The sequence below is a fragment of the Ranitomeya imitator genome, chromosome 1, assembly GCF_032444005.1.
Source record: "Ranitomeya imitator isolate aRanImi1 chromosome 1, aRanImi1.pri, whole genome shotgun sequence".
In the NCBI taxonomy this organism is placed as follows: Eukaryota; Metazoa; Chordata; class Amphibia; order Anura; family Dendrobatidae; genus Ranitomeya; species Ranitomeya imitator.
This window is the reverse complement of record NC_091282.1, coordinates 816,188,466-816,214,179: the sequence shown is the minus strand read 5'-3', so window position 1 is coordinate 816,214,179 and position 25,714 is coordinate 816,188,466. Positions and strand designations below refer to the sequence as shown.

The window sequence follows — 25,714 nt, the reverse complement described above, 5'->3', positions numbered from 1 at the left end:
TCTAAATCCACATTTGCCAAAATGGCGTGGGTTTTATTTTTTGTAATTTGCTGTTGTGTGTATTCAGCGAAATCTGTAAACTTTATTAAGCAAAGCCGTAACTTAAAAACGCCATCCAAATGTTTAAAACAACAAAACTTCTTTTACTCCCTTTACCGCTAGCCTCTCCAGCCCCTTTTCGTTCCACACCCCATGTTTGGATCGTTGCCGCCGGGGCTGATATTCCTGCGCCTCTCTCGCTGGGTCTAGACTTATGCGTTTGATTAGACCAGAGAGGATTCCGCCCCGTAACCTTTGCTGGCATTTGTGCAGAACCCCTTACGACTTAGACAAACATGGAGGGAAGTCCTGGTCTAATGTGAGCCGTGGCAATCTAAAGATGCGATAAGGACGAGTGAAAGAAACGGAGAGGTGAGCGGTGAGAATAAGGATTTTTATACACTTATGCTCTGGGGTTTGGAGAGAACCCAGGTCACAATAAGGCACATTTTAATTAGTGGAGAAAAAGTTACCTGTGAATCAAATTTCCCTTGAAAATCTGCGCAAATGGGAAAATTCAAATTTTTCTTGATCCTCTCATTTTTAATACACCTGTATATCTATAGACCACATATACACATGTTTACACAGAGCACATACATTCATACGTGTGTGTATAAAGGCTACGTTCACACTAGCGTTGCGCGCCGCTGCGTCGGCAACGCATGACGCACGCAAAAACGCGGCAAAACGCATGCAAAAACGCTGCGTTTTGCGACGCGTGCGTCGTTTTTTGACGAAAATCGGACGCAAGAAAAATGCAACTTGTTGCGTTTTCTTGGTCCGACGCTAGCGTCAAAAAAGACGCACGTGTTGGAAAACGCAACACACAAAAACGCATGCGTCCCCCATGTTAAACATAGGGGCGCATGACGCGTGCGTCGCCGCTGCGTCGCCCGACGCTAGCGCGACGCACACTAGCCGAACGCTAGTGTGAACGTAGCCAAACAGGGCACATACTTACACATGTATGGCCACTCTATCTCCCCAGCTAAGCGTGCTCCAAACATCCTGCTAAACACATGGCGAGTTGGAAGGGCAAACCCACGTCTTTGACAGCAGACGTAAATGTCGAGATGTGCTGCAGATACTCCTAACTTGATATTAGCCTCTAACCAGAACTTAGTTGCTAGTGATATTTTTTATACTATTGTGGTTCTTTATTTATCTATATTTTAACAAATAATTGCGTAAAAGCCTGACTTTATTTATGTTATATACTCCTTAATCGGACGCCTACGTATATGGTGATGGAGTACTGTGTGTGTGGAATGCAGGAGATGCTGGATAGTGTACCAGAGAAGAGATTCCCCATCTTTCAGGCACATGGGTAGGTACCCAGCAACAAACCTGTTTTCTATCTTCTTCCTCTAACATCTAAAGCAATGTTTCCCAAACTCCAGCCGTCACAGCCCCCCATGCCTTGATGATCATCTTCTCACCTGTGAAACGCTAAGGAAATCCTGAAGACCTGATTTCTTCTGGGGCTGAGAGGGCTGGAGTTTGAAATACATCAATCTAAGCCAGTGGCCCCCAACTCCGGTCCTCAAGAGCCAGCAACAGGTCATGTTTTCAGGATTTCCTTAGTATTGCACAGGTGATAATTGCATCACCTGCACAGGCATTAATTCCATCACCTGTGCAATACTAAGGAAATCCCGAAAACATGACCTGTTGGTGGCTCTTGAGGACTGGAGTTAAGGAACACTTATCTAAGCCTTCAGTATTTTATCTGTTACGTTTTTTTTCTGTTCATTTGTTATCCCAAGCTATTTTATTTCTAGACCTGATTGTTGTTGTTATATGTTTGTTTCTAAGGTATTTTTGCCAGCTTGTGGATGGCCTGGAGTACCTTCATAGTCAGGGTATTGTGCATAAAGACATTAAACCTGGCAACCTGCTGCTAACAACAGACGGGACACTCAAAATCTCAGATCTGGGTGTTGCGGAGGTGAGGGTGTAGAGAAGTCACTTCTGAGAAATAAGCCAAAAACGTTGCATCAGTTAGGTAGGGCACTATGGAGTACGGTAATAACCTTTCTCTCCCCTCAGGCCTTGCACCCATTCGCAGAGGGTGACACTTGCAGGACCAGCCAGGGGTCCCCCGCCTTTCAGCCTCCAGAAATTGCAAATGGCCTCGACACCTTCTCAGGGTTCAAAGTGGACATCTGGTCAGCAGGCGTTACCTTGTGAGTCTGTCATTATGAATTGTATCTCTCTTCGATATGAGCCTTGCATCTAACCCAGCTTATGATATTAATGGCTCGCTCACACCGCCGGATGAGCGCTATCTGATCACTCACTGACCAATGACTGTTTTTTTTTTCTGTGATAGAGTATGTGTTAAAAAAAAAAAAAAGCAGCACACTGTGATTTCTCATTGAAATCCGATGCGTGTGAAAAAAAAAAAAAAATCGGATGCCATACAGAAACAGTATGGTATCTGACATTTCCAGGTGCATTGCAGTTCTGTAATATGGGGAACTGTAAATGATTAATAGCTGCTGTAAATAAACAGAAAACACAACGATGACAAGCGAGGAAAAAGTGGACCGAGGATTTTTTTTAGACGGCCGGGTGACCCTTGTGGGGTACTACAGCTCAGTTAGAACTGAAGTGACTTGAGTTGCAGTACCCAAGAGCGGCCACTACAGCGTGTGCACAGTTGTGCTCAGCTGCTGGCCACAACTCCAGGCGGAGGCTTTCTGGGGTCAGGCCTACTCTATCAGCACTGTTAAAATAGTTTATTGAATTGGGGTGTTCATCATAGAAATTATGTTTCTCCTATCTTACTTCACAGGTATAATATCACTACTGGGCTGTACCCCTTTGAAGGGGATAATATATACAAACTGTTTGAGAATATTGGAAAGGGAGACTACTCAATTCCAGAAGAATGTGGACCGCTGCTATCTGACTTGCTGAGGGGTAAGTACAAAGGTGCCGCTTTGAGGATAAGTAAGGATACATTTACACTTCACAGTGCACAGCGTTAAACTACTGCTTATCGGCAACATGTACAATATAGGGGCAGAGACCCTGATTTCAAGGATGTATCACTTACTGGGCTGTTTGCTGCAGTTTTGATAACATTTCTGATATGTCTGCTGCAGATCAATCAGATTACAGGGGTATTCCCATCTCCAAGATCCTATCCCAACATGTAATATTTTTATTATACCTATTAGCAAATACCTCCAATTAGAAATGTAGTATAGTTTTTCTGATTTGCGATATCTTTCCTCATATGCAGGCATTGCAGGACCTTAGGTATCCATGGTTACGACCACTGATATAGTAATAGTTAGCTAGTTGCTAGTGGTCGTAACCATGGATACCTAAAGTCCTGCAATGCACTGCACATGGGGAAAGACATAACAATCCATGTAGACCTGGACATTTGTTTATCTGATCACTACATTTATTGTTTCCTGTTGTCTCAACTGATTTAGATTGATTGCTAACGAGCTTTAACAAACAAAAAAAAAAAAAAAAAGGGAGATCTAAGAGCTAGCCTTCTATAAATGTAGACTTAGCTTGGGGATGCATTCGTGCAGGGGTGCATTCGTGCACTATTATTCGTGTATTTTTATTCAAAGTACTTTTTTCTAAGTACTCGGCAGTTATAACATGGCAGTTAGACAGGGCAGGAGACAGGTAAGACAATCTAAATCTAATCCATATTCACTTGAAACAGCACAAATACTCACCATATTTATTTGTATAATCTATATCCTGGCTGCTGCATTCACTCACATTCACCTCCCTCGCATTAACTCTCTACACTCCATCCATATCGGCCCCTCTATCCTTGCCTCTCCTATGTATAGCACTCATGCTCTGTTCACACTGCTTAACAGCGCAGATCCATTCAGTCCCACCATCCAACACAAGAGACGCTCTCACAAATCACTTAACCATCTGCTCACTCTTTCTATCCTCCTTCTCCTAGTCGCTGGAGACATTTCTCCAAACCCCGGCCCCCCATGTTATAGCCAGTCAAACCTCCCAATTGCTACACCCAGAAACCCCTCTAACCTTATTAATATCCCATGCATGCCTTCTGTCTCTTTCAATTGTGCCCTTTGGAATTCTCGCTCTGTGTGTAATAAACTCTCCTTCATTCATGACTTCTTCCTTTCTAATTCTCTTAATCTCCTGGCTCTTACTGAAACCTGGATCCAGCAGTCAGACACCACCGCTGCTGCTGCTCTTTCCTATGGTGGACTACATTTTTCTCATACCCCAAGATCAGACAACAGAGCAGGTGGAGGCGTTGGTCTGCTCCTTTCACCCAAATGTACTTTCCAAATTATCCCCCAAGTGCCCTCACTTGTCTTCCCTTCCTTTGAGGTCCATGTGGTCAGACTCTACATCCCCTTCTCCATGCGAGTGGCGGTGGTGTATCGTCCTCCCGGCCCCTCTCATCAGTTCCTGGATCACTTTGCCACCTGGCTTCCACACTTTCTATCCTGTGACACTGTGACACCTGTGACTCCCCATTGCTTCTCCCCTCTCCCCATCTGCTTCTCACCTTTTATCTCTATCCTCCTCTTTCGGCCTCTCGCAGCATACTAACTCTCCAACGAATGAAGATGGAAACTCCCTTGACTTGGTCTTCTCTCGGCTTTGCTCAGTGGATGATTTCACAAACTCCCCTCTCCCACTCTCTGACCACAACCTTCTTTCGTTCTCTATCAAGAACTGCTATCCAGCTCAGGTCACCCCCATTTTCCACACTTATAGAAACATACAGGCCATTAACACCCAGAAACTTATGAAGAACTTGCAGTCCTCATTGGCCCCAATCTTCTCCATTTCATGTCCTGATTCTGCTCTGAAGCATTACAATGAAAGCCTGCAAAGTGCCCTGGATGAAGCTGCTCCTCCTATACATAAAACAACTCAGCACAGACGGCGACAACCGTGGCACACTCTGCAAACACGTTTCCTGCAGCGGTGCTCCAGGTGCGCAGAACGTCTGTGGAGAAAATCTAATCTACCCGAAGACTTCATCCATTATAAGTTCATGCTAAAGACATACAATTATGCCCTTCACCTCTCCAAACAAACCTATTTCAACACCCTCATCACCTCCCTGTCCAATAACCCTAAACGTCTCTTTGACACGTTCCAGTCCCTACTCAACCCAAGAGAGCAGGCCCCAACCACGGATCTCCGCGCTGACGATCTGGCCAATTACTTCAAAGAAAAAATTAACCACATTCGACAGGAAATCATCTCCCAATCTCTTCATACCATGCACTGTCCTCCCTCCCCCACTGCATCTAGTTCACTCTCTGACTTTGAACCAGTTACAGAAGAAGAAGTAAGCAAGCTCCTTGCATCCTCTCGCCCGACCACTTGCACCAGTGACCCCATTCCATCACATCTCCTCCAGTCCCTTTCCCCGGCTGTCACCTCTCACCTAACAAAAATATTCAACCTTTCCCTCAATTCCGGTATTTTTCCCTCCTCATTTAAGCATGCCATCATACATCCATTACTTAAAAAAACCATCCCTCGACCAAAACTGTGCCGCTAATTATAGACCTGTGTCTAATCTTCCCTTCATCTCTAAACTCCTCGAACGCCTGGTCCACTCCCGTCTTACCCGCTATCTCTCAGATAACTCTCTTCTAGACCCTCTTCAATCTGGCTTCCGCTCTTTACACTCTACTGAAACTGCCCTCACTAAAGTCTCTAATGACCTACTAACAGCTAAATCTAATGGTCACTACTCCATGCAAATTCTCTTGGATCTCTCTGCAGCATTCGATACTGTGGATCATCAGCTCCTCCTCACTATGCTCCGCTCCATCGGCCTCAAGGACACCGTTCTCTCTTGGTTCTCCTCCTATCTCTCTGACCGATCCTTCACTGTATGTTTTGCTGGTTCCTCCTCCTCTCACCTTCCCCTTACTGTTGGGGTTCCTCAAAGATCAGTCCTAGGCCCCCTCCTCTTCTCGTTGTATACTGCCCCTATTGGACAAACAATCAGTAGATTTGGTTTCCAGTACCATCTCTATGCTGATGACACCCAATTATACACTTCTTCTCCTGTTATCACGCCTGCCTTATTAGAAAACACCAGTGATTGTCTTACCGCTGTCTCTAGCATCATGTCCTCCCTCTATCTGAAACTAAACCTGTCAAAAACTGAACTCCTCGTGTTCTCTCCTTCTACTAACCTACCTTTGCCTGACATTGCCATCTCCGTGTGCGGTTCCACCATTACTCCAAAGCAGCATGCCCTTGGGGTCATCCTTGATTCTGACCTTTCATTCACCCCCCACATCCGATCACTGGCTCGCTCTTCTTACCTGCATCTCAAAAACATTTCTAGAATTCGCCCTTTTCTTACTTTCGACTCTGCAAAAACTCTTACTGTTTCACTTATTCATTCTCGTCTGGACTATTGTAACTCTCTACTAATCGGCCTCCCTCTTACCAAACTCTCCCCTCTCCAATCTGTCCTGAATGCTGCTGCCAGGATCATATTCCTCACCTACCGTTACACCGATGCCTCTACCTTGTGCCAGTCATTACACTGGCTACCCATCCACTCCAGAATCCAGTACAAAACTACTAACCTCATCCACAAAGCACTCCATGGCTTAGCACCACCCTACATCTCCTCTCTGGTTTCCGTCTACCACCCTACCCGTGCCCTCCGCTCCGCTAATGACCTCAGGTTAGCATCCTCAATAATCAGAACCTCCCACTCCCGTCTCCAAGACTTTACACGTGCTGCGCCGATTCTTTGGAATGCACTACCTAGGTTAATGCGATTAATCCCCAATCCCCACAGTTTTAAGCGTGCCCTAAAAACTCATTTGTTCAGACTGGCCTACCGCCTCAATGCATTAACGTAACGATCCCTGTGTGGCCTATTTAAAAAAAAAAAAAAAAAAAAAAAAAAAATGAATGTTCTCATTCACTTTATGCAGTTAATAGCCCTCTGTGTCTGTACTATTACATACTTAGGCAGTTAACTGGTTCATGCAGCTTTACATGAACACTCGAGCCTTACACTATGGCTGGTCCGAATAACTATAGCATTTGTTACCATCAACCTCTCCTCACCTTTTCCTCATAGTCTGTAAGCTTGCGAGCAGGGCCCTCATTCCTCCTGGTATCTGTTTTGAACTGTATTTCTGTTATGCTGTAATGTCTATTGTCTGTGCAAGTCCCCTCTAATTTGTAAAGCGCTGCGGAATATGTTGGCGCTATATAAATAAAAATTATTATTATTATTATTATTATTATAACAAGTCAGAAAAACTATACTACATTTCTAATTGGAGGCATTTGCTAATATTATTACTACTATTGTTATATTTACTCCATGTTGGGATTGGATCTTGGAGATGAGAATACCCATTTAAGTGTGCACAGGCTGCCGTTGTTCCTGGCAGCATAGTTCGTATTTACACAGGATGATGTGCTGCAGAGAACAATGATTTTTTTTTTTTTTTTTTTGGCAAACCAAAAGATCATTTCACCCGATGAACGACTGTTTTGCTCGTTTGTCGGCTGATCAGCAAGCTGTTTAGGTTGCTAGATTATCTTTAACCCCTTTACTTTAATGACCGACAAGACCAAATTTGACAATTCTGACCAGTGTCATTTTGAGGTATGCTTCAATGTATCCTAGTGATTCTGACATTATTTTTCATGACACATTGTATTTTAAGATGGTGGTAAATTTAGGTCAATATTTTTTTTTTTACTTATTTGTGAAAATTTCGCTATTTTCAAACTTTTATTTTTGTATGCCCTTATACCAGAGAGTTATATCTTACAAAATTAGTAATAACATTTCCTACATGTCTACTTTAAATCAGTGTAATTTAAAAAAATATATATATTATATTTTTTTTTGTTAGAAGGGTTAAAAGTTTATCAGCAATTTCTCATTTTTTTACAACAAAATTTACAAAACCATTTTTTACTGACACCCCACATTTGAAGAGACACTGAGGGGCCTATATGATGGCAAATACCCAAAGGTGACACCATTTTAAAAACTGCACCCAAGTGGCTCAAAACCACATTTAAGTATGTTATTATTAACCCTTCAGGTGCTTCACAGAAATTAAACCAATGTGGAAGAAATAAAGGAAAATTTTACTTTTTCCCCACAGAAATGTTATTTTCACCTCGAATTTGGCATTTTCACAAGGATAAGTGGAGAAAATGGACAATACAATGTGTTATACACCGATACACCATATGTGGGGGAAAACTACTGTTTAGGCACACGGCAGGGCTCAGAAGGGAAGGAGCGCCAATTGTCTTTTGGAGTGCAAAATTGGCTGGAATAGATAGTGGATGCCATGTCGTGTTTGCAGAAACCCTGACTTGCCTAAACCGTGGAATTTCCTCCCAAGTAACCCCATTTTGGAAGCTACACCCCTCAAGGAACTTACCTAGAGGTGTGGTGAGCACCTTAAACCCACAGGGGCTTCACAGAATTTTATAACATTGTGCCTTGAAAATTTGAAAACTTTTTCCCTTAAAAATATTGCTTTAGCCCCAAATTTTTCATTTTCACAAGGATAACAGAAAAAAGGGACCATAAAAATTGTTGTGTAATTTTTACTATATGTAGTGTAAGACTTATGTCGGTGTGGTAGTTGGGGGCAGGTATATCTCGCCCAGGTATTTGTCCTATGTGAATTAGGCCACTCAGTATCTTCAGGATGCTAATGGGTTAACAAGTGCAGGAATAAAGGATAACCAGCTGGGGGTTTCCAGCGTCAGCCAGGGGCACACAGATTGCCTGTCTGTGTGAGACAAACGTGAGTGAGAGCTGTGCTCAAGAGTTGTGTGATGTTAGCTGGGTGGGAGAAGCCTCCCCAGTTGTTGAGATAGCTACGTGTTGGTTTAGTTAGCGCCGGACAGGCTAGGATTTATTTTTATGTTTTGTTTTATCTATGTTGCTTTCACGTTAATAAATCTGACTTGAGGTCAGCCTGCTCAGAAAACCTGCTGTACTCCTCAGATTCAATGCACAAACCACGTGGCCTTTGACCCCAGCAAAGGCGATCCCGGAGTGTTGTGTCACAGTGGGGAAAACTACTGTTTGGGCACACGGGAGGGCTCGGAAGGAAAAAGCGCCAAATGAATTGTACAGCGCAATTTTGGCTGAAACAGAATGTGGATGCTATGTCACATTTGAAGAGCCCCTAACATGCAGAAACCTCCTCAAGTGCCCCTATTTTGGAAAATACACCTCCTTGAGGAAATCATCTAGAGGTTTAGTGAGCATTTTTAAGCATCAGTCGATTCACAGAATTGTATAATCTTGGGCTGAGTCCATGGAAAATTACCATTTTTCCACTAAAATGTTGTTTTGGCCCAAAGTTTTTAATTAAAGGGATGTCGGGAGAAATTGAACTGTGCAATTTGTCACCAATTTCTCCTAAGTACACCAATATTCAATATGTGGTCAAAAACTACTTTTGAGGCACAGTGCAAAGCTCAGAAGGGGAAAGCCTCATATTGGAGTTCAGATGTTGCTGGAATGGTTTGAGGGTACCATGTCACATTAGCAGAGCCCCTGAGGTGCCATGACAGCAGAAACACCACAACCCCAAATGTGGCCCCATTTTATAAATTACACCCCCAATGAATTAATCTAGGGGTGCAGTGAGCATGTTGACACCACGTGTGCCTCATAGAAATTTATACCACTGGGCATTGTTTTAGCCCAGAATTTTTTATTTTTATAAAGGCGAATAGGAAGGTAAGGAGCGCCATATTATCGTGCAGATTTTACTCTATGTTTTACGGGTGCTATGACCCACTGGGGGAGCCCCTGAGGTGAAGTGACCCCATTTTACTAACTACACCTATCTTTGAATTCATCTAGGGGTGCAGTGATCATATTGACACCACAGGTGTGTCACAGAATTTTATACCATTGGGCAGTGAAGAAAAAATAATTAAATTTTTACCACCCAAATTTTGTTTCAGCCCCAGATTTTATTTTTGGTTTTATTTATTGTTTACACTGTTCCTCGTGCGGTATAAGCAATTAAACAACTTTATTCTTCATGTTTGTGCCATTACATCGATAGGAGCCAAACATTAAAAACCAATATAAATCTGGTTTCTCACACGAAAAGGCTTCTTTTTTTTTTTATTGTTGCAAAAACAAGTTTTTGCATCACCATATTTTGGGAGCTATAATTTTTCTATATTTTGGCCGACAGAATCATGTGAGGGTTTGTTTTTCGTGGGATGATTTTTTAAAAGTTTTTATTGGTACCTTTTTCGAGCATATGACTTTTTTATTTTCATCACTTTCTATTTCGATTTTTGGGAGGCAGAATGAACAACAACCAGCAATTCAGTAATTTTTTTTTTTTTCTGTTCACCTTGTGGTAATTGATAATACAGCTTTATTCTTCAGATCAGTATGATTACAGCGATACCATATTTATATAATTTTTTCCTATTTTGTCGCTTTTACTCAATAGAAACTATTTTTGTACAAGAAAGAATTGTTTTTTTCACGGATGTATTCTGAGAGCTATAGCTTTTTTGTTTTTCCACTGATGGAGCTGTATGACTTTGCTTTTTGCGGGACAAGATGGAATTTTCAGAGAGCTCAATTTTATTTACATTCATCTTTAAGATCGTGGTTTTATTTCACTTTTTTTTCGGCAGAACAATGAAAAAGCATACTTTTTTGCCTCATTTTTATTTTTTTTATGGATGTTACTGAAGGGGTTAACTATTGGGGACAGTTTAAGTCAGGCCATTCTGGACTCTGATACTAAATGTGTACTTTTTGTTCTTTTATGTTTCACCCCTTTCTGACCTCGGACGGAATAGTACATCCGAGGTCAGAACCCCCGCTTTGATGCAGGCTCCGTTGGTGAGCCCGCATCAAAGCCGGGACATGTCAGCTGTTTTGTACAGCTGACATGTGCCTGCAATAGCGACAGGTGGAATCGCGATCCACCCGCCTCTATTAACTAGTTAAATGTCGCTGTCAAATGCTGACAGCGGCATTTAACTTGCGCTTCCAGCCATCCGGCCAGAAATGCGCGCATCGCTGACCCCCGTCACGTGATCAGGGGTCAGCAATGCGTCGGCATAACAACTAGAGGTCGGTGCTCATATCAAGCCTGTAATTCTACTACATAGGAGCGATCTGAGCTTCGCTCCTATGTATCAGAGGCAATCGAGTTGTGCCAGCTTCTAGCCTCCCATGGAGAATATTAAAGCACCGCAAAAGTAAAAAAAAAAAAAAAAAAAAAAAAGTTTTAAAAAATGTGAAAAAAATTTAAAAGTTTAAATCACCCCCGTTTCGCCCCATTCAAAATAAAACAATTAAAAAAAAAAAATATACACATATTTGGTATCTCTGCGTTCAGAATCGCCCGATCTATCAATAAAAAAAGGATTAACCTGATCGCTAAACGGTGTAGCGAGAAAAAAATTTGAAACGCATCTGCACCAAAATGGTATCATTAAAAACGTCAGCTCGGCACGCAAAAAATAAGCCCTCACCTAACCCGAGATCCTGAAAAATGGAGACGCTACGGGTATCTGAAAATGGTGCAATTTTTTTTATTCTTTAGCATAGTTTGGAATTTTTTTCACAACTTGGATAAAAAATAGCCTAGACATGTTTGGTGTCTATGAACTCGTAATGACCTGGAGAATCATAATGGCAGGTCAGTTTTAGCATTTAGTGAACCTACCAAAAAAGCCAAACAAAGAATAAGTGTGGGATTGCACTTTTTTTGCAATTTCACCGCATTTGGAATTTTTTTTCTCGTTTTCTAGTACATGACATGGTAAAACCAATTTTGTCGTTCAAAAGTACAACTCATCCCGCAAAAAAATAAGCCCTCACATGGCCATACTGATGGAAAAATAAAAAAGTTATGGCTCTGGGAAGGAGGGGAGTGAAAAATAAAATTTCCCCGGGTCTTGAAGCAGTACATTTTGCTTTCTCTATCGCCTCATTGGGGGACACAGGAACCATGGGTGTATGCTGCTGCCACTAGGAGGTTGACACTATGCAAATAGAAAAGTTAGCTCCTCCTCTGCAGTATACACCCTACCGATAGGAAGTAGGATATTCAGTTTAGCTACAAGTCAGTAGGAGGTAGGCACGGGTCTTTCATTAGACCCTTATCTACCTCAATGTGCGTCGTTTTCTTTCAGGTTTTCCGGAGGGATACAGGGTGAACAGTCACACCTGTAATCCCACAATACGGACTATGAGTACGGCGTGTACTGCCACCCCGTATCCTCATAGATCCGACAGCAGGACCAAGATCCTAGCACACAAGCGTGCTTAGAAGTCCGGTCCTAGCAGACGCGCTGTTTCCCCTTTCCGCCGGCCCCACCGCTCGTTCTTCAGCGTAGCGGCCCTCTCTGGCGGTCGCCGGCCTCTAATTTAGGCCCCGGCTTCTGCCCGGGCCTACTTTCGGCGCCACGACTCTGCCCATTTCCGTTTTCATCGGGCGGGTTTTTCTCCTGCCCGTCACTGTCACCCCTTGCTACGCAGGGCGCTAGCTCCGCCCACTATCCCCATCCTTCCCAGTCGCCCTGGGATCACCACCATCTTGCTCCTCCGGACCCGGTGGCAACCCCCCCCCCCCCTGACTTCTGAGAGCGGGTCCTTTTCTCCAGCGCACGCTTTCACCGGCTGGGTCCCCTGCATCCTACTTAGGTCGCCGTCTCCCTGCTGGTGCCCTGGAACTGTGCCCTCATGTTGGTCGCAGCTACAGCCCGGGAGCAGACTACAGGACTCTACTTCTGCTGTGAGTAGCTCTGCTTAGCAGTTTATTACTCCCCTCTGCATATCACCTGTTCCCCTAACCTTTGGGCATCATTTAGTGGGTCTGCTCACCAGGCCTAATCCTAAAAGGAGAGCGTTCTCGTTCTCCTGTTTCCTCTTGTCAGCTGCAGCAACTCCACTGTACCCACTGTCCAGGAGTCCCTACCCCAGGTGAGACAGAGACCCCTATCTTTGGGTGGGCTTTCCTTCTGTCTCAGTCTGAGGCAGACCTCACCAGGATGTCACGACCCTGGTGTCCGTGCTTGACTGCAGTTGCCAGTGGGTCAGAGGATTCTCCGTCCGGCCTTTTCAACACAGGTCACAAGAGATCCAGACAGGAGCAAAATTCTAAGTCCTTTTCCCGCTCCATCTTGTCCTCCGGTCTGGCACAGTGAGATCCCTCTTCCAGATCCTCCTCTCCCGACTCAGACGGGCGTCCTCGGTCATGTTTTCAGAGGAAGATTCAGACTTGGTTTCACTACAGGCCTCTAGCATGAGTGATAGGGTAAAAAGCCTTATTGTTGCGGTCAACCAGACCTTGGGCATCATGGATACCTCTACGGAACCCGCAGAATAGGTGGTTTCATTTAGACGGTCAAAACCAACTTCCAAGGTCTTTGCCCCACACACTGAATTTGTTGTGGTACTTGCCAGGGGAAAGGTGAACCATACCAGATGCTTTCAGACAGGGAAGCATCTCGGCATCCTATATCCCTTCTCCCCTGAGCTCATCGCTAACTGGAACTGATTCCTCGGCAGTGGACTCGTCAGTCTCCAGACTGTCCACCAACATGGTCCTTCCTCATGGATTCCAAGGATACAATTATAGAATCGCTGGAAAAATCAGACTTTGAAGCGGCTGCTTCTGCTTTGTGCCTCGGCCATTGCCTCTACCTAGGTCTCAAGGACCACAGCTAGATGGACCAAACAGCCTTGTAAGGGCACCCCGGCTGGAGCTCCTCCGGGGCAGCTAGCTGACCTGATGGACCAGATTTACTATGCAGGGAAATATTTGGTATCTGCCTCCCTAGATGCGCGTCTTGTGTAGCTCAGGCGTCCAGCAATATGGTGGCCATCCGGCGGAATATTTGACTCAAGACATGGCAGGCGGACTTGTCTTCAAAGAAGTCCCTTACCAGCCTCTCTTTCCAGGGGGCCCGTCTTTGGCTACATGCTGGAACAAATTTATTAAGGACGCCACAGGAGGGACGAGTTCCCTCAAAGCCTCGCCGGCCTCCCCTGATATGGCAGTTCAGCTCCTTTTTGCCCTTTCGCTGTTTCGCGGCGTTGGAAGATTCCTCTAGCTAGCACAGACCGTGGTCTCGCCTGGCTAGAGAAAAGGCTTCCTTCAAGCCTACCCCTTCCTGGCGTTCTCGCAACTCCCATGGTAGGTCCACCAGGCCCAGACCTGGCAGATCTTCCTTGGCATAACTTGTTCTAAGGGCCCAGTGTTCCTCCCAGTTTGGGTGGGCGTCTCCAGTTTTTTTCAGGATCGTTTGGCTTGCCTTGGTGGAGGACACTTAGGTCAGGGAGGTGGTATCCTCTGGATACAAGATAGGGTTCGCTTCGCGGCCCCGGAATCGCTTCTTCGAATCCCGCCTTCTAAAAGATCCTACTCTGATCCCAGGTTTCTTTGTGTCCAATGCCTTTCTTCTTTGTTCGGAGGTTATTGTTTCCGTCCCAGAGTAGGACCGCTTCACAGGTTTCTATTCAAACCCGAAGAAGAACGGAGCAGTTCGACCCATCCTGGCTCCTAAGTTAGTAGACAGAAAGTTCCACCTGCGGCATTTCAGGATGGAGTCCCTCTGTTCAGTATTGGCTTCCATGGAACCACAGGAATTCCTGTCCTCCATAGATATCCAAGATGCCTATCTCCATGTTCTGATTTTCCCAGCACACCTGAGTTTCCTGCGTTTCGCAGCACAGAAGAGTCATTTCCAGTTTGTCGCCCTGCCGCTCGGTCTTGCGACCGCTCCCAGTGTCTTCATAAAGATCATGGCTACATTTATGGCCATTTTGAGGATCAGGGACCTAGTGCTCATTCCGTACCTCGAAGACATCCTCATCAAGGCTCCGCCCCTCTCAGGCCCAGGAGAGTCTGACCATCGTCCTCGACTCCCTGTCCCGTTTCTGGTGGCTGGTCAACAGAACAATTATCTTGTTCCGAGTCAGTGCCTCATCTCCTTAGGCATGCTGTTCGACACCCTTCAGTCGAGGGTTTTTTCTTCTCAAGGAGAAATGGGCAACTCTCCAGGACGGAGTTCGCTCTCTGCAAGGCCCTCGGCTGCCTTCCTTCCGTTCAGCAATGAGGGTCCTGTGACGAATGGTGGCAGCATCAGAAGCATTCCCTTTTGCGCTGTTCCACTTGAGACCACTTCAGTAGGCCATCCTTTCTCAGTGGGACAGGTCTGTGCTGTCTCTGGATCATCCGCTTCGGCCTTCCGTCCGATTCTAATGGTCTCTCAGGTGGTGGCTGTCATCCCCTCTCATTCCTCAGGTCGGTGCTTCCTTCTCGCCCATGGCAGATGGTCACCAGCCTTCGCGGCTGGGGCGCGGTTTACCGCCATCCGTCAGTGAAAGGGGCGTTGGTCGGAGTAAGAGTCTCCTCTGCCGATTGACATCCTTGAGATAGGGGCCATTCTTCTGTCCCTGGGTCACTGTGAAAGGCTTATCAGAGGTCTGCCAGTCAGAATCCAGACGACCAATGCCACGGCTGTGGCATATGTCAATCACCAGGGAGGGAATCAGAGTCTCTTGAAAATGGCAGAGGTATCCAAGATCCTCCTCTGGGCGGAGGCGACGGTTCCGGCACTATCCGCAGTGCATATTCCCGGCGTGGTGTTATGTTTGCTAATGACAGGTGTTATGAAGGCAATCCAGAAACACAGTGTGCTTAGCGATCAGAGCGCACACAGTGATCTGACAAATACCCAAAAATACAAGAACGAGCTCTGAGACGTGGAAACTCTGTAGACTGCACACCTGATCCTATCCTAAACACAACTAAAAGCGGCTGTGGATTGCGCCTAACAACTACCTAGGCAACTCGGCACAGCCTAAGAAACTAGCTAGCCTGAAGATAGAAAAATAGGCCTGACTTGCCCCAGAGAAATTCCCCAAAGGAAAAGGCAGCCCCCCACATATAATGACTGTGAGTAAGATGAAAAGACAAAACGTAGGGATGAAATAGATTCAGCAAAGTGGGGCCCGATATTCTAGGACAGAGCGAGGACAGTAAAGCGAACTTTGCAGTCTACAAAAAACCCTAAAGCAAAACCACGCAAAGGGGGCAAAAAAAAAACCACCGTGCCGAACTAACGGCACGGCGGTACACCCTTTGCGTCTCAGAGCTTCCAGCAAAACAAAAGACAAGCTGGACAGAAAAAAAGCAACAAAAAAGCAAAAAGCACTTAGCTATACAGAGCAGCAGGTCACAGGAACAATCAGGAGAAGCTCAGATCCAACACTGAAACATTGACAAGGAGCAAGGATAGCAGCATCAGGCGGAGTTAAGTAACGAAGCAGTTAACGAGCTCACCAGAACACCTGAGGGAGGAAGCTCAGAAGCTGCAGTACCACTTGTGACCACAGGAGTGAATTCAGCCACAGAATTCACAACAGCGTGGACAACTAGGCCGCAGTGTTTTTCTCTGCCGTGAGGGCCTTGCGGCAGGAGAGTGGTCCCTGCATCAGGAGGTCTTCCTTCAAATTTGCCTTTGATGGGGATCTCCGGACACGGATCTCTTGGCGTCCCGACTGCTTAGGAAGGTTCCACCATTTGTTTCCAGGTCCGCGGTCCTCTTGTAGTGGAGACCTATGCTTTGGCCATTCCTGGGTCGCAATCTGTACTTCCCTATCGGTTTCCTCCCCTTCCCTTCTTCCAGGCTGTTAAAGATCAATGCGGAAGGGGTGCCGGTCATTTTGATCGCACCAGATTGGCCCAGAAGGTTCGGGTTCGCTGAGATCGTCAATCTCCATGCGGACTTCCACTGGAGGCCCCCAGACAGGCCAGATCTTCTGTCCCAAGGACCGATCTGCCACCAGAGTTCTTGGTTGCTCAATTTAACATCTTGGCTGTTGAAACCTTCCATCTTGGCCTTTTCTCAAGGCGGGACTTGATGTTGGCCTTGCCCTTAGTTCTCTAAAGGGTCAGGTAGCAACCCTTTCCATTCTCTTTCTGAAGTCCCTTTCAGAAGTCCTTAGCTTCCCGTTCTCAGGTCAGATATTTAGATCTGAGAGTCCTCGGTGGTTGGTACCTCTTAATGGCTAACTGAAAAGATGGTGGCAAATTGCAAACCATCGAGACTTCTCAGGCCTCTTCATCAGGCATAGACTAATTCAATTCTAAATATTTGTCTATCACGGTACAAGGATTTATATCCGTCCCATTCTCGGGTCAGAAATTTTCTTCAAGGAGTGGTGCTTGCGGCTCTCCCGTACCGGTCTCCTGTGGATCCCTGGGACCTCAGTCTTGTTCTGGAGGCTCAGTGGGGTTCCCACCTTGAACCTCCCCATGAGGCCTCACTGTCTGTTCTGTCCTGCAAGGTGGCGTTTCTGGTAGCCATCACCTCCATTAGGCGCGTCTCAGAGTTGGTGGCTCTCTCCTGTCGCCCCATTTCTTGGTTCTTCACCAGGGTAAGGTAGCTTTACGGCCTTCGTCACCTTTTCTTCCCAGGGTGGTGTCCTCCTTTTACTTGAATATGATCGTCCTTCCAACCTTTTGTCCTGCTCCGACCTATTCTCTGGGGCGTTCACTGAACAGGCTAGACCTGGTCAGGGCGGTGAGGATCTATTTGTCTAGGACCGCCTTCTTTAGGAAGACGGACCGTCTATTTGTCATTCCAGACGGTGCGCCAAGAGGCCTGCTGACCTCCAAGGTTATGATTGTTCTCTGGATCAGACCTGCTATTCTGGAGGCTTACCGGGTCAAGAACAGAGTGACTCCTCCTGGGATTAAGACTCTCTCTGCCATGGGCAGGGTGCACCTCCTGGGCGGTACACCATGGGGCATCCGCCCTACAACTTTGCGAGGGGGCAACCTGGTGTTCCATTCACTCATTTGCCAAATGTTATAAGCTCCATACCTACACTTCAGCAGTTGCCAGCCTAGGCGGAAGGATCTTGCTGGCGACAGTGGTGAATTCTCCGACCTGAATCAAGTTTTTCTGCTGTTCCCTCCCCAGGGACTGCTTTGGGACGTCCCATGGTTCCTGTGTCCCCCAATGAGGCGATAGAGAAAACAGGATTTTTGGTTGCTTACCGTAAAATCTGTTTCTCGGAGCCTTCATTGGGGGGACATAGCACCCTCCTAAGTTGAACAGCTCTGTTTTATTGTGTTATATTGTCACAGTTTGAGTTTCTATCTTTACATGTTGCTTCTCCTACTGCTTTCTCACTAACTGAATATACTACTTCCTGTCGGTAGGGTGTACACTGCAGAGGAGGAGCTAACTTTTTTATTTGCATAGTGTCAGCCTCCTAGTGGTAGCAACATACCCCCATGGTTCCTGTGTCCCCCAATGAAGGCTCCAAGAAACAGATTTTACGGTAAGCAACCAAAAATCCTGTTTTTGCATACAAATACGTACCGTATTTATTGGTATAGTATTTTTTTTATTTTGTGTTGTGTGTTTTAGCTATACAGCTCTGGCAAAAATTAAGAGACCACTGCAAAATGTTCAGTTTGTCTGATTTTTCTCTTAATAGGTATATTTCTGAGTAAATTGTTAATTTATTCTATAAACTTCTGACCACGTCTCTGAATTTTCTAGCAATAAATGTTTTGTTTTTTTTTTCTGAAAAGGAGAAATGGTCAAAATGTAAAAAAACCTCAGTGCTTCCAGATCTCAAATACAAAGAAAACAAGTTCATAATCATTTAGAAACAACAATACTAATGCTTGAACTCTGAAAGAGTTCAGAAATCAATATTTTGTGGAATAACCATGATTTTTAATCACAGCTTTCATGCGTCTTGGCATGCTTTCCACCAGTCTTTCACACTGCTTCTGGCGCAAAAATCTAAGCAGTTCATCTTTGTTTGATGTCTTGTGACTATCCATCATCCTCTAGATTACGTTCCACAGGTTTTCAATGGGGTTCAGGTCTGGAGATTGGGCTGCCCATGACAGGGTTTTGATATGGTGGTCTCTTAATGTTTGCCAGAGCTATATATATAGATAGATAGATAGATAGATATATCTATGTAGATAGATATACATATATATATATATATATATATATATATATATATATATATATATATATATATATATATATATATATATATATATATATATACACATACATACAGTGGACACGGAAAGTATTCATGTCCCTTTACATTTTTCACGCTGTTTCATTGCAGCCATTTGGTAAAATCAAAAATTCATTTTTTTTTTCACATTAATGTACACTCTGACCCCATCTTGACTGAAAAAAAAACAGAAATGTAGTAAGTTTTGTAAATTTATTAAAGGGAACCTGTCACCCCGAAAATCGTGGGTGAGGTAATCCCACCGGCATCAGGGGCTTATCTACAGCATTCTGTAATGCTGTAGATAAGCCCCCGATGTTACCTGAAAAAGGAGAAAAAGACGTTATATTATACTCACCCAGGGGCGGTCCCGCTGCTGGTCAGGTCGGATGGGCGTCTCCGGTCCGCTGCGGCACCTCCTATCTTCTTTCCATGACGTCCTCTTCTGATCTTCAGCCACGGCTCCGGCGCAGGCGTACTTTGTCTGCCCTGTTGAGGGCAGACAAAGTACTGCAGTGCGCAGGCGCCGGGCCTCTGACCTTTCCGGCACCTGCGCACTGCAGTACTATCCTCTGCCCTCAAGAGGGCAGAGCAAAGTACGCCTGCGCCGGAGCCGTGGCTGAAGATCAGAAGAGGACGTCATGGAAAGAAGATAGGAGGTGCCGCAGCGGACCAGAGACGCCCATCCGACCTGACCAGCAGCGGGACCGCCCCTGGGTGAGTATAATCTAACCTCTTTTTCTCCTTTTTCAGGTAACATCGGGGGCTTATCTACAGCATTACAGAATGCTGTAGATAAGCCCCTGATGCCGGTGGGCTTACCTCACCCGCGATTTTCGGGGTGACAGGTTCCCTTTAAAAAAGAAAAACTGAAATATCACATGCTCAGTATTGCTCAGTATTGAGTAGAAGCACCCTTTTGAGCTAGTACAGCCATGAGTCTTCTTGGGAATGATGCAAAAAGTTTTTCACACCTGGATTTGGGGATCTTCAGCCATTCTTCCTTGCAGATCGTCTCCTTTTCCGTCAGGTTGGATGTGAATGTTGGTGGACAGCGATTTTCAGGTCTCTCCAGAGATGCTCAATTGGGTTTAGGTCAGGGCTCTGGCTGGGCTAGTCAAGAATGGTCACAGAGTTGTTCTGAAGCCACTCCTTTATTATTTTAGCTGTGTGCTTAGGATCATTGTCTTGTTGGAAGATGAACCTTTGGCAAAGTCTGAGGTCCAGAGCACTCTGGAAGACGTTTTCATCCAGGATATCTCTGTACTTGGCCGCATTCATGTTTCCTTCAATGACAACCAGTCATTCTGTCCCTGCAGCTGAAAAACACCCCTATAGCATGATGCTGCCACCACCATGTTTCTCTGTTGGGATTGTATTGGGCAGGTGATGAGCATTGCTTGGTTTTCTCCACACATACCGCTCGCTTAGAAATATCACCAAAAAGGTCTATCTTCGTCTCATCAAACCAGAGAATCTTTTTTCTCTTAGGGCTCATTTCCACTTGCGAGAGAAAAAACGGTCCGTAATCTGGACCGAAAAAAAGGGATTAAAAGTATGCGATTGTCATGTGCGTTCAATGCGATTTTTTTTTTTTTTTTTTTTTTTAAATCGCACCATCCGTTTTACATTCGCATGCAATCCGTTTTTTTTTTCTCTGCAACTATTTTTATACAGTCACTTACAGGACTATTTACGGATGGTCCGTATTCCATGCGTTTTTTCTCTCGCACCCATTGACTTGCATTGGCGAGTCTCGCATGCTGGGATTCTTTTTCACAGTCCGATTTCGGAAAAATCGCAAATGAAAAGACACCTATTGAATAGCATTGGTCCGAGTGCAATCCGATTTTTATATATATATATATATATATATATATATATATATATATATATATATATATATATATACACATTACACATACTAGATGGTGGCCCGATTCTAACGCATCGGGTATTCTAGGATATGTATGTATATAGCAGCCACATAGTATATAGCACAGACCACGTAGTATATAGGAGTACTATGTGGCCTGTGGTATATACCATGTGGCTGCTATATCTACTATATAATTGTCTAAGGGTCAGTTCCGTCGGTCTGTCTGTCCCGGATATTCATTGGTCGCGGCCTGTCTGTCATGAAAATGCAAGTCACTGATTGGTCTCGCCAGCTGCCTGTCATGGCTGCCGCAACCAATCAGCGACGGCCACAGTCCGATTAGTCCCTCCCTACTATCCTGCAGTCAGTGCCCAGCTCCCGCTCTATACTTCCCGCAGTCAGCGCACGCTCCATACTCTCCTCCAGTCACCGCTCACACAGGGTTAATGCCAGCGGTAACGGACCGCGTTATGCCGCAGGTAACTCACTCCGTTACCGCCGCTATTAACCCTATGTGACCAAGTTTTTACTATTGACGCTGCCTATGCAGCATCAATAGTAAAAAGATCTAATGTTAAAAATAATAAAAAAAAACCTGCTATTCTCACCTTCCGTAGTCCGACGATGCGCTCGCGCCTGCCGCCAGCTTCCGGTTCCCAGTGATGCATTGCGAAATTACCCAGAAGAATTAGCGGTCTCGCGAGACCGCTAAGTGATCTGGGTAATTTCGCAATGGATCCTGGGAACGAAAGATGGCGGCAGCCGCGCGCTCATCGCCAGAGGTTCGCTGGATCCCGCCGGCGGGTGAGTATATAACTATTTTTTATTTTAATTAATTTTTTTTTAACAGGGATATGGTGCCCACACTGCTAAATACTACGTGGGCTGTGTTATATACCGCGTGGCTGCTCTATACTACCTGGCCAGTGTTACATACTATGTGGGCTGTGTTCTATACTGCGTGGGCTGCGTTATATACTACGTGGCTGTGTTCTATCCTGCGTGCTATATACTACGTGGCCACTGTTGGATACTATGTGGGCTGTTTTATATACTGCGTGGCTGCTATATACTTTGTGGGCTGTGTTATATACTACTTGGGCTGTGTTATTTACTGCGTGGCCTATATTAACGCATCGGGTATTCTAGAATATGTATGTACAGTCATGGCCAAAAGTATTGACACCCCTGCAATTCTGTCAGATAATACTCATTTTCTTCCTGAAAATGATTGCAATCACAAATTATTTGGTATTATCTTCATTTAATTTGTCTTAAATGAAAAAAACACAAAGAATTGTCCTAAAGCCAAATTGGATATAATTCCACACCAAACATAAAAAGGGGGTGGACAAAAGTATTGGCACTGTTAGAAAAATCATGTGATGCTTCTCTAATTTGTGTAATTAACAGCACCTGTAACTTACCTGTGGCACCTAACAGGTGTTGGCAATAACTAAATCACACTTGCAGCCAGTTGACATGGATTAAAATTGACTCAATCTCTGTCCTGTGTTTTTGTGTGTACCACATTGAGCATGGAGAAAAGAAAGAAGACCAAAGAACTGTCTGAGGACTTGAGAAACCAAATTGTGAGGAAGCATGAGCAATCTCAAGGCTACAAGTCCATCTCCAAAGACCTGAATGTTCCTGTGTCTACCGTGCGCAGTGTCATCAAGAAGTTTAAAGCCCATGGCACTGTGGCTAATCTCCCTAGATGTGGACGGAAAAGAAAAATTGACAAGAGATTTCAACGCAAGATTGTGCGGATGTTGGATAAAGAACGTCGACTAACATCCAAACAAGTTCAAGCTGCCCTGCAGTCCGAGGGTACAACAGTGTCAACCCGTACTATCCGTCGGTGTCTGAATGAAAAGGGACTGTATGGTAGGAGACCCAGGAAGACCCCACTTCTTACCCTGAGACATAAAAAAGCCAGGCTGGAGTTTGCCAAAACTTACCTGAAAAAGCTTAAAACGTTTTGGACGAATGTTCTCTGGTCAGATGAGACAAAAGTAGAGCTTTTTTGGCAAAGGCATCAACATAGATTTTACAGGAGAAAAAAAGAGGCATTCAAAGAAAAGAACACGGTCCCTACAGTCAAACATAGCGGAGGTTCCCTGATGTTTTGGGGTTGCTTTGCTGCCTGTGGCACTGGACTGCTTGACCGTGTGCATGGCATTATGAAGTCTGAAGACTATCAACAAATTTTGCAGCATAATGTAGGGCCCAGTGTAAGAAAGCTGGGTCTCCCTCAGAGGTCATGGGTCTTCCAGCAGGACAATGACCCAAAACACACTTCAAAAAGCACTAGAAAATTATTATTATTATTATTATTTATTGTTATAGCGCCATTTATTCCATGGCGCTTTACATGTGAGGAGGGGTATACATAATGAAAACAAGTACAATAATCTTAAACAATACAAGTCATAACTGGTACAGGAGGAATGAGGACCCTGCCCGCGAGGGCTCACAATCTACAAATGGTTTGAGAGAAAGCACTGGAGACTTCTAAAGTGGCCAGCAATGAGTCCAGACCTGAATCCCATAGAACACCTGTGGAGAGATCTAAAAATGGCAGTTTGGAGAAGGCACCCTTCAAATACCAGGAACCTGGTAAGAAGAATGGTCTAAAATTCCAGCAGAGCATTGTAAGAAACTCATTGATGGTTACCGGAAGCGGTTGGTCGCAGTTATTTTGGCTAAAGGTTGTGCAACCAAGTATTAGGCTGAGGGTGCCAATACTTTTGTCTGGCCCATTTTTGGAGTTTTGTGTGAAATGATCAATGTTTTGCTTTTTGCTTCATTTTCTTTTGTGTTTTTTCATTTAAGACAAATTAAATGAAGATAATAATACCAAATAATTTGTATTTGCAATCATTTTCAGGAAGAAACTGAGTATTATCTGAGAGAATTGCAGGGGTGTCAATACTTTTGGCCATGATTGTATGTATATAGCAGTCACATGATATATACCACAGGCCACGTAGTACTCCTATATACTACGTGGCCTGTGCTATATACTATGTGGCTGCTATATACATACATACATATTCTAGAATACCCGATCTGTTAGAATCGGGCCACCATCTAGTACATACATACATATTGTAGAATACCCGATGCGTTAATATATGCCACGCACTAAATAACACCGCCCACGTAGTATATAACACAGCCCACACAGTATATAACAGCCACGCAGTATATAGCAGCCACGCAGTATAAAACACAGCCCATGTAGTAACACTAGCCACGTAATATATAGCACAGCCCACATAGTATCTAACAGTGGCCAGGTAGTATATAGCACGCAGTATAGAACACAACCACGTAGTATATAACACTGCCCACGTAGTATATAGCAGCCATGTAGTACATAACGCAGCCCACACAGTATAGAACACAGCCCACATAGTATCTGACACTGGCCAGGTAGTATATAGCAGCCACGCGGTATCTAACACAGCCCACGTAGTATTTAGCAGTGTGGGCACCATATCCCTGTTAAAAAAAAATAATTAAAATAAAAAATAGTTCTATACTCGCCTGGCGGGATCCCACGTTGATCCAGCAAACCTCTGGCGATGCGCGCGCAGCTGCCGCCATCTTTCGTTCCCAGGATGCATTGCGAAATTACCCAGATCACTTAGCGGTCTCGCGCGACCGCTAAGTCTTCTGGGAAATTTCGCAATGCATTTCTGGGAACGGAAGCTGGCGGCAGGCGCGATCGCATCGTTGACTACGTAAGGTGAGAATAGCAGGGGTTTTTTTATTACTATTTTTTACATTAGATCTTTTTACTATTGATGCTTCATAGGCAGCATCAATAGTAAAAACTTGGTCACACAGGGTTAATAGCGGCGGTAACCGAGTGAGTTACCCGCGGCATAACGGGGTCCGTTACCGCTGGCATTAACCCTGTGTGAGCAGTGACTGGAGGGGAGTATGGAGCGGGCACTGACTGCGGGGAGTATGGAGCGGGCGCCGGGCACTGATAGCGGGGAGTATGGAGCGGGCACCAGGCACTGACTGCAGGGGAGTAGGGAGGGACTAATCGGACTGTGGCCGTCACTGATTGGTCGTGGCAGCCATGACAGGCAGCTGGCGAGACCAATCAGCGACTTGGATTTCCATGACAGACAGAGGCCGCGACCAATGAATATCCGTGACAGACAGATAGACAGACAGACAGAAAGACAGAAGTGACCCTTAGACAATTATATAGTCTGTCTGTCTATCTATCTATCTATCTACTAGATGGTGGCCCGATTCTAACGCATCGGGTATTCTAGAATATGCATGTCCACGTAGCATATTGCCCAGTCACGTAGTATATAGCAGAGCCACGTAGTATATTGCCCAGCCACGTAGTATATTGCCCAGCACAGAGCCACGTAGTATAGAGACTTAAAAAAAATAAACATATACTCACCTTCCGAAGGCCCTTGAAGTCCTGCTATACTCACCATCTGCCGCCTTTCTCGCTCCTCGCCATGCTCCCGAGACCGCTCCATTGCAAGCGGCAGCTTCCGGTCCCAGGGCTGGTGTGAGCAGGACCTATGATGACGTTGCGGTCACATGACCGTGACATCACGGCAGGTCCTTGTCGCACACCAGCCCTGGGACGGGACCGGAAGCTGCCGCTTGCAATGGAGCGGTCCGGGAGCATGGCCAGGAGCGAAAAAGGCGGCGGAGGGTGAGTATAGCAGGTTTTTTGTTTTTTTTAA

The 25,714-nt window shown here is 45.1% G+C and overlaps 1 protein-coding gene across 1 annotated transcript in view; it reads left to right on the top strand.

Annotated features, from left to right (window-relative positions):
• Nucleotides 1-25,714, top strand: part of STK11 (serine/threonine kinase 11) — a 117,652-nt gene that overhangs the window by 34,918 nt on the left and 57,020 nt on the right. The window contains exons 3-6 of the mRNA XM_069739885.1: nt 1,280-1,369; nt 1,858-1,990; nt 2,092-2,228; nt 2,840-2,967. Of these exons, the coding sequence (XP_069595986.1) occupies nt 1,280-1,369; nt 1,858-1,990; nt 2,092-2,228; nt 2,840-2,967 (488 nt within the window). The remainder of the gene's footprint in view (nt 1-1,279; nt 1,370-1,857; nt 1,991-2,091; nt 2,229-2,839; nt 2,968-25,714) is intronic.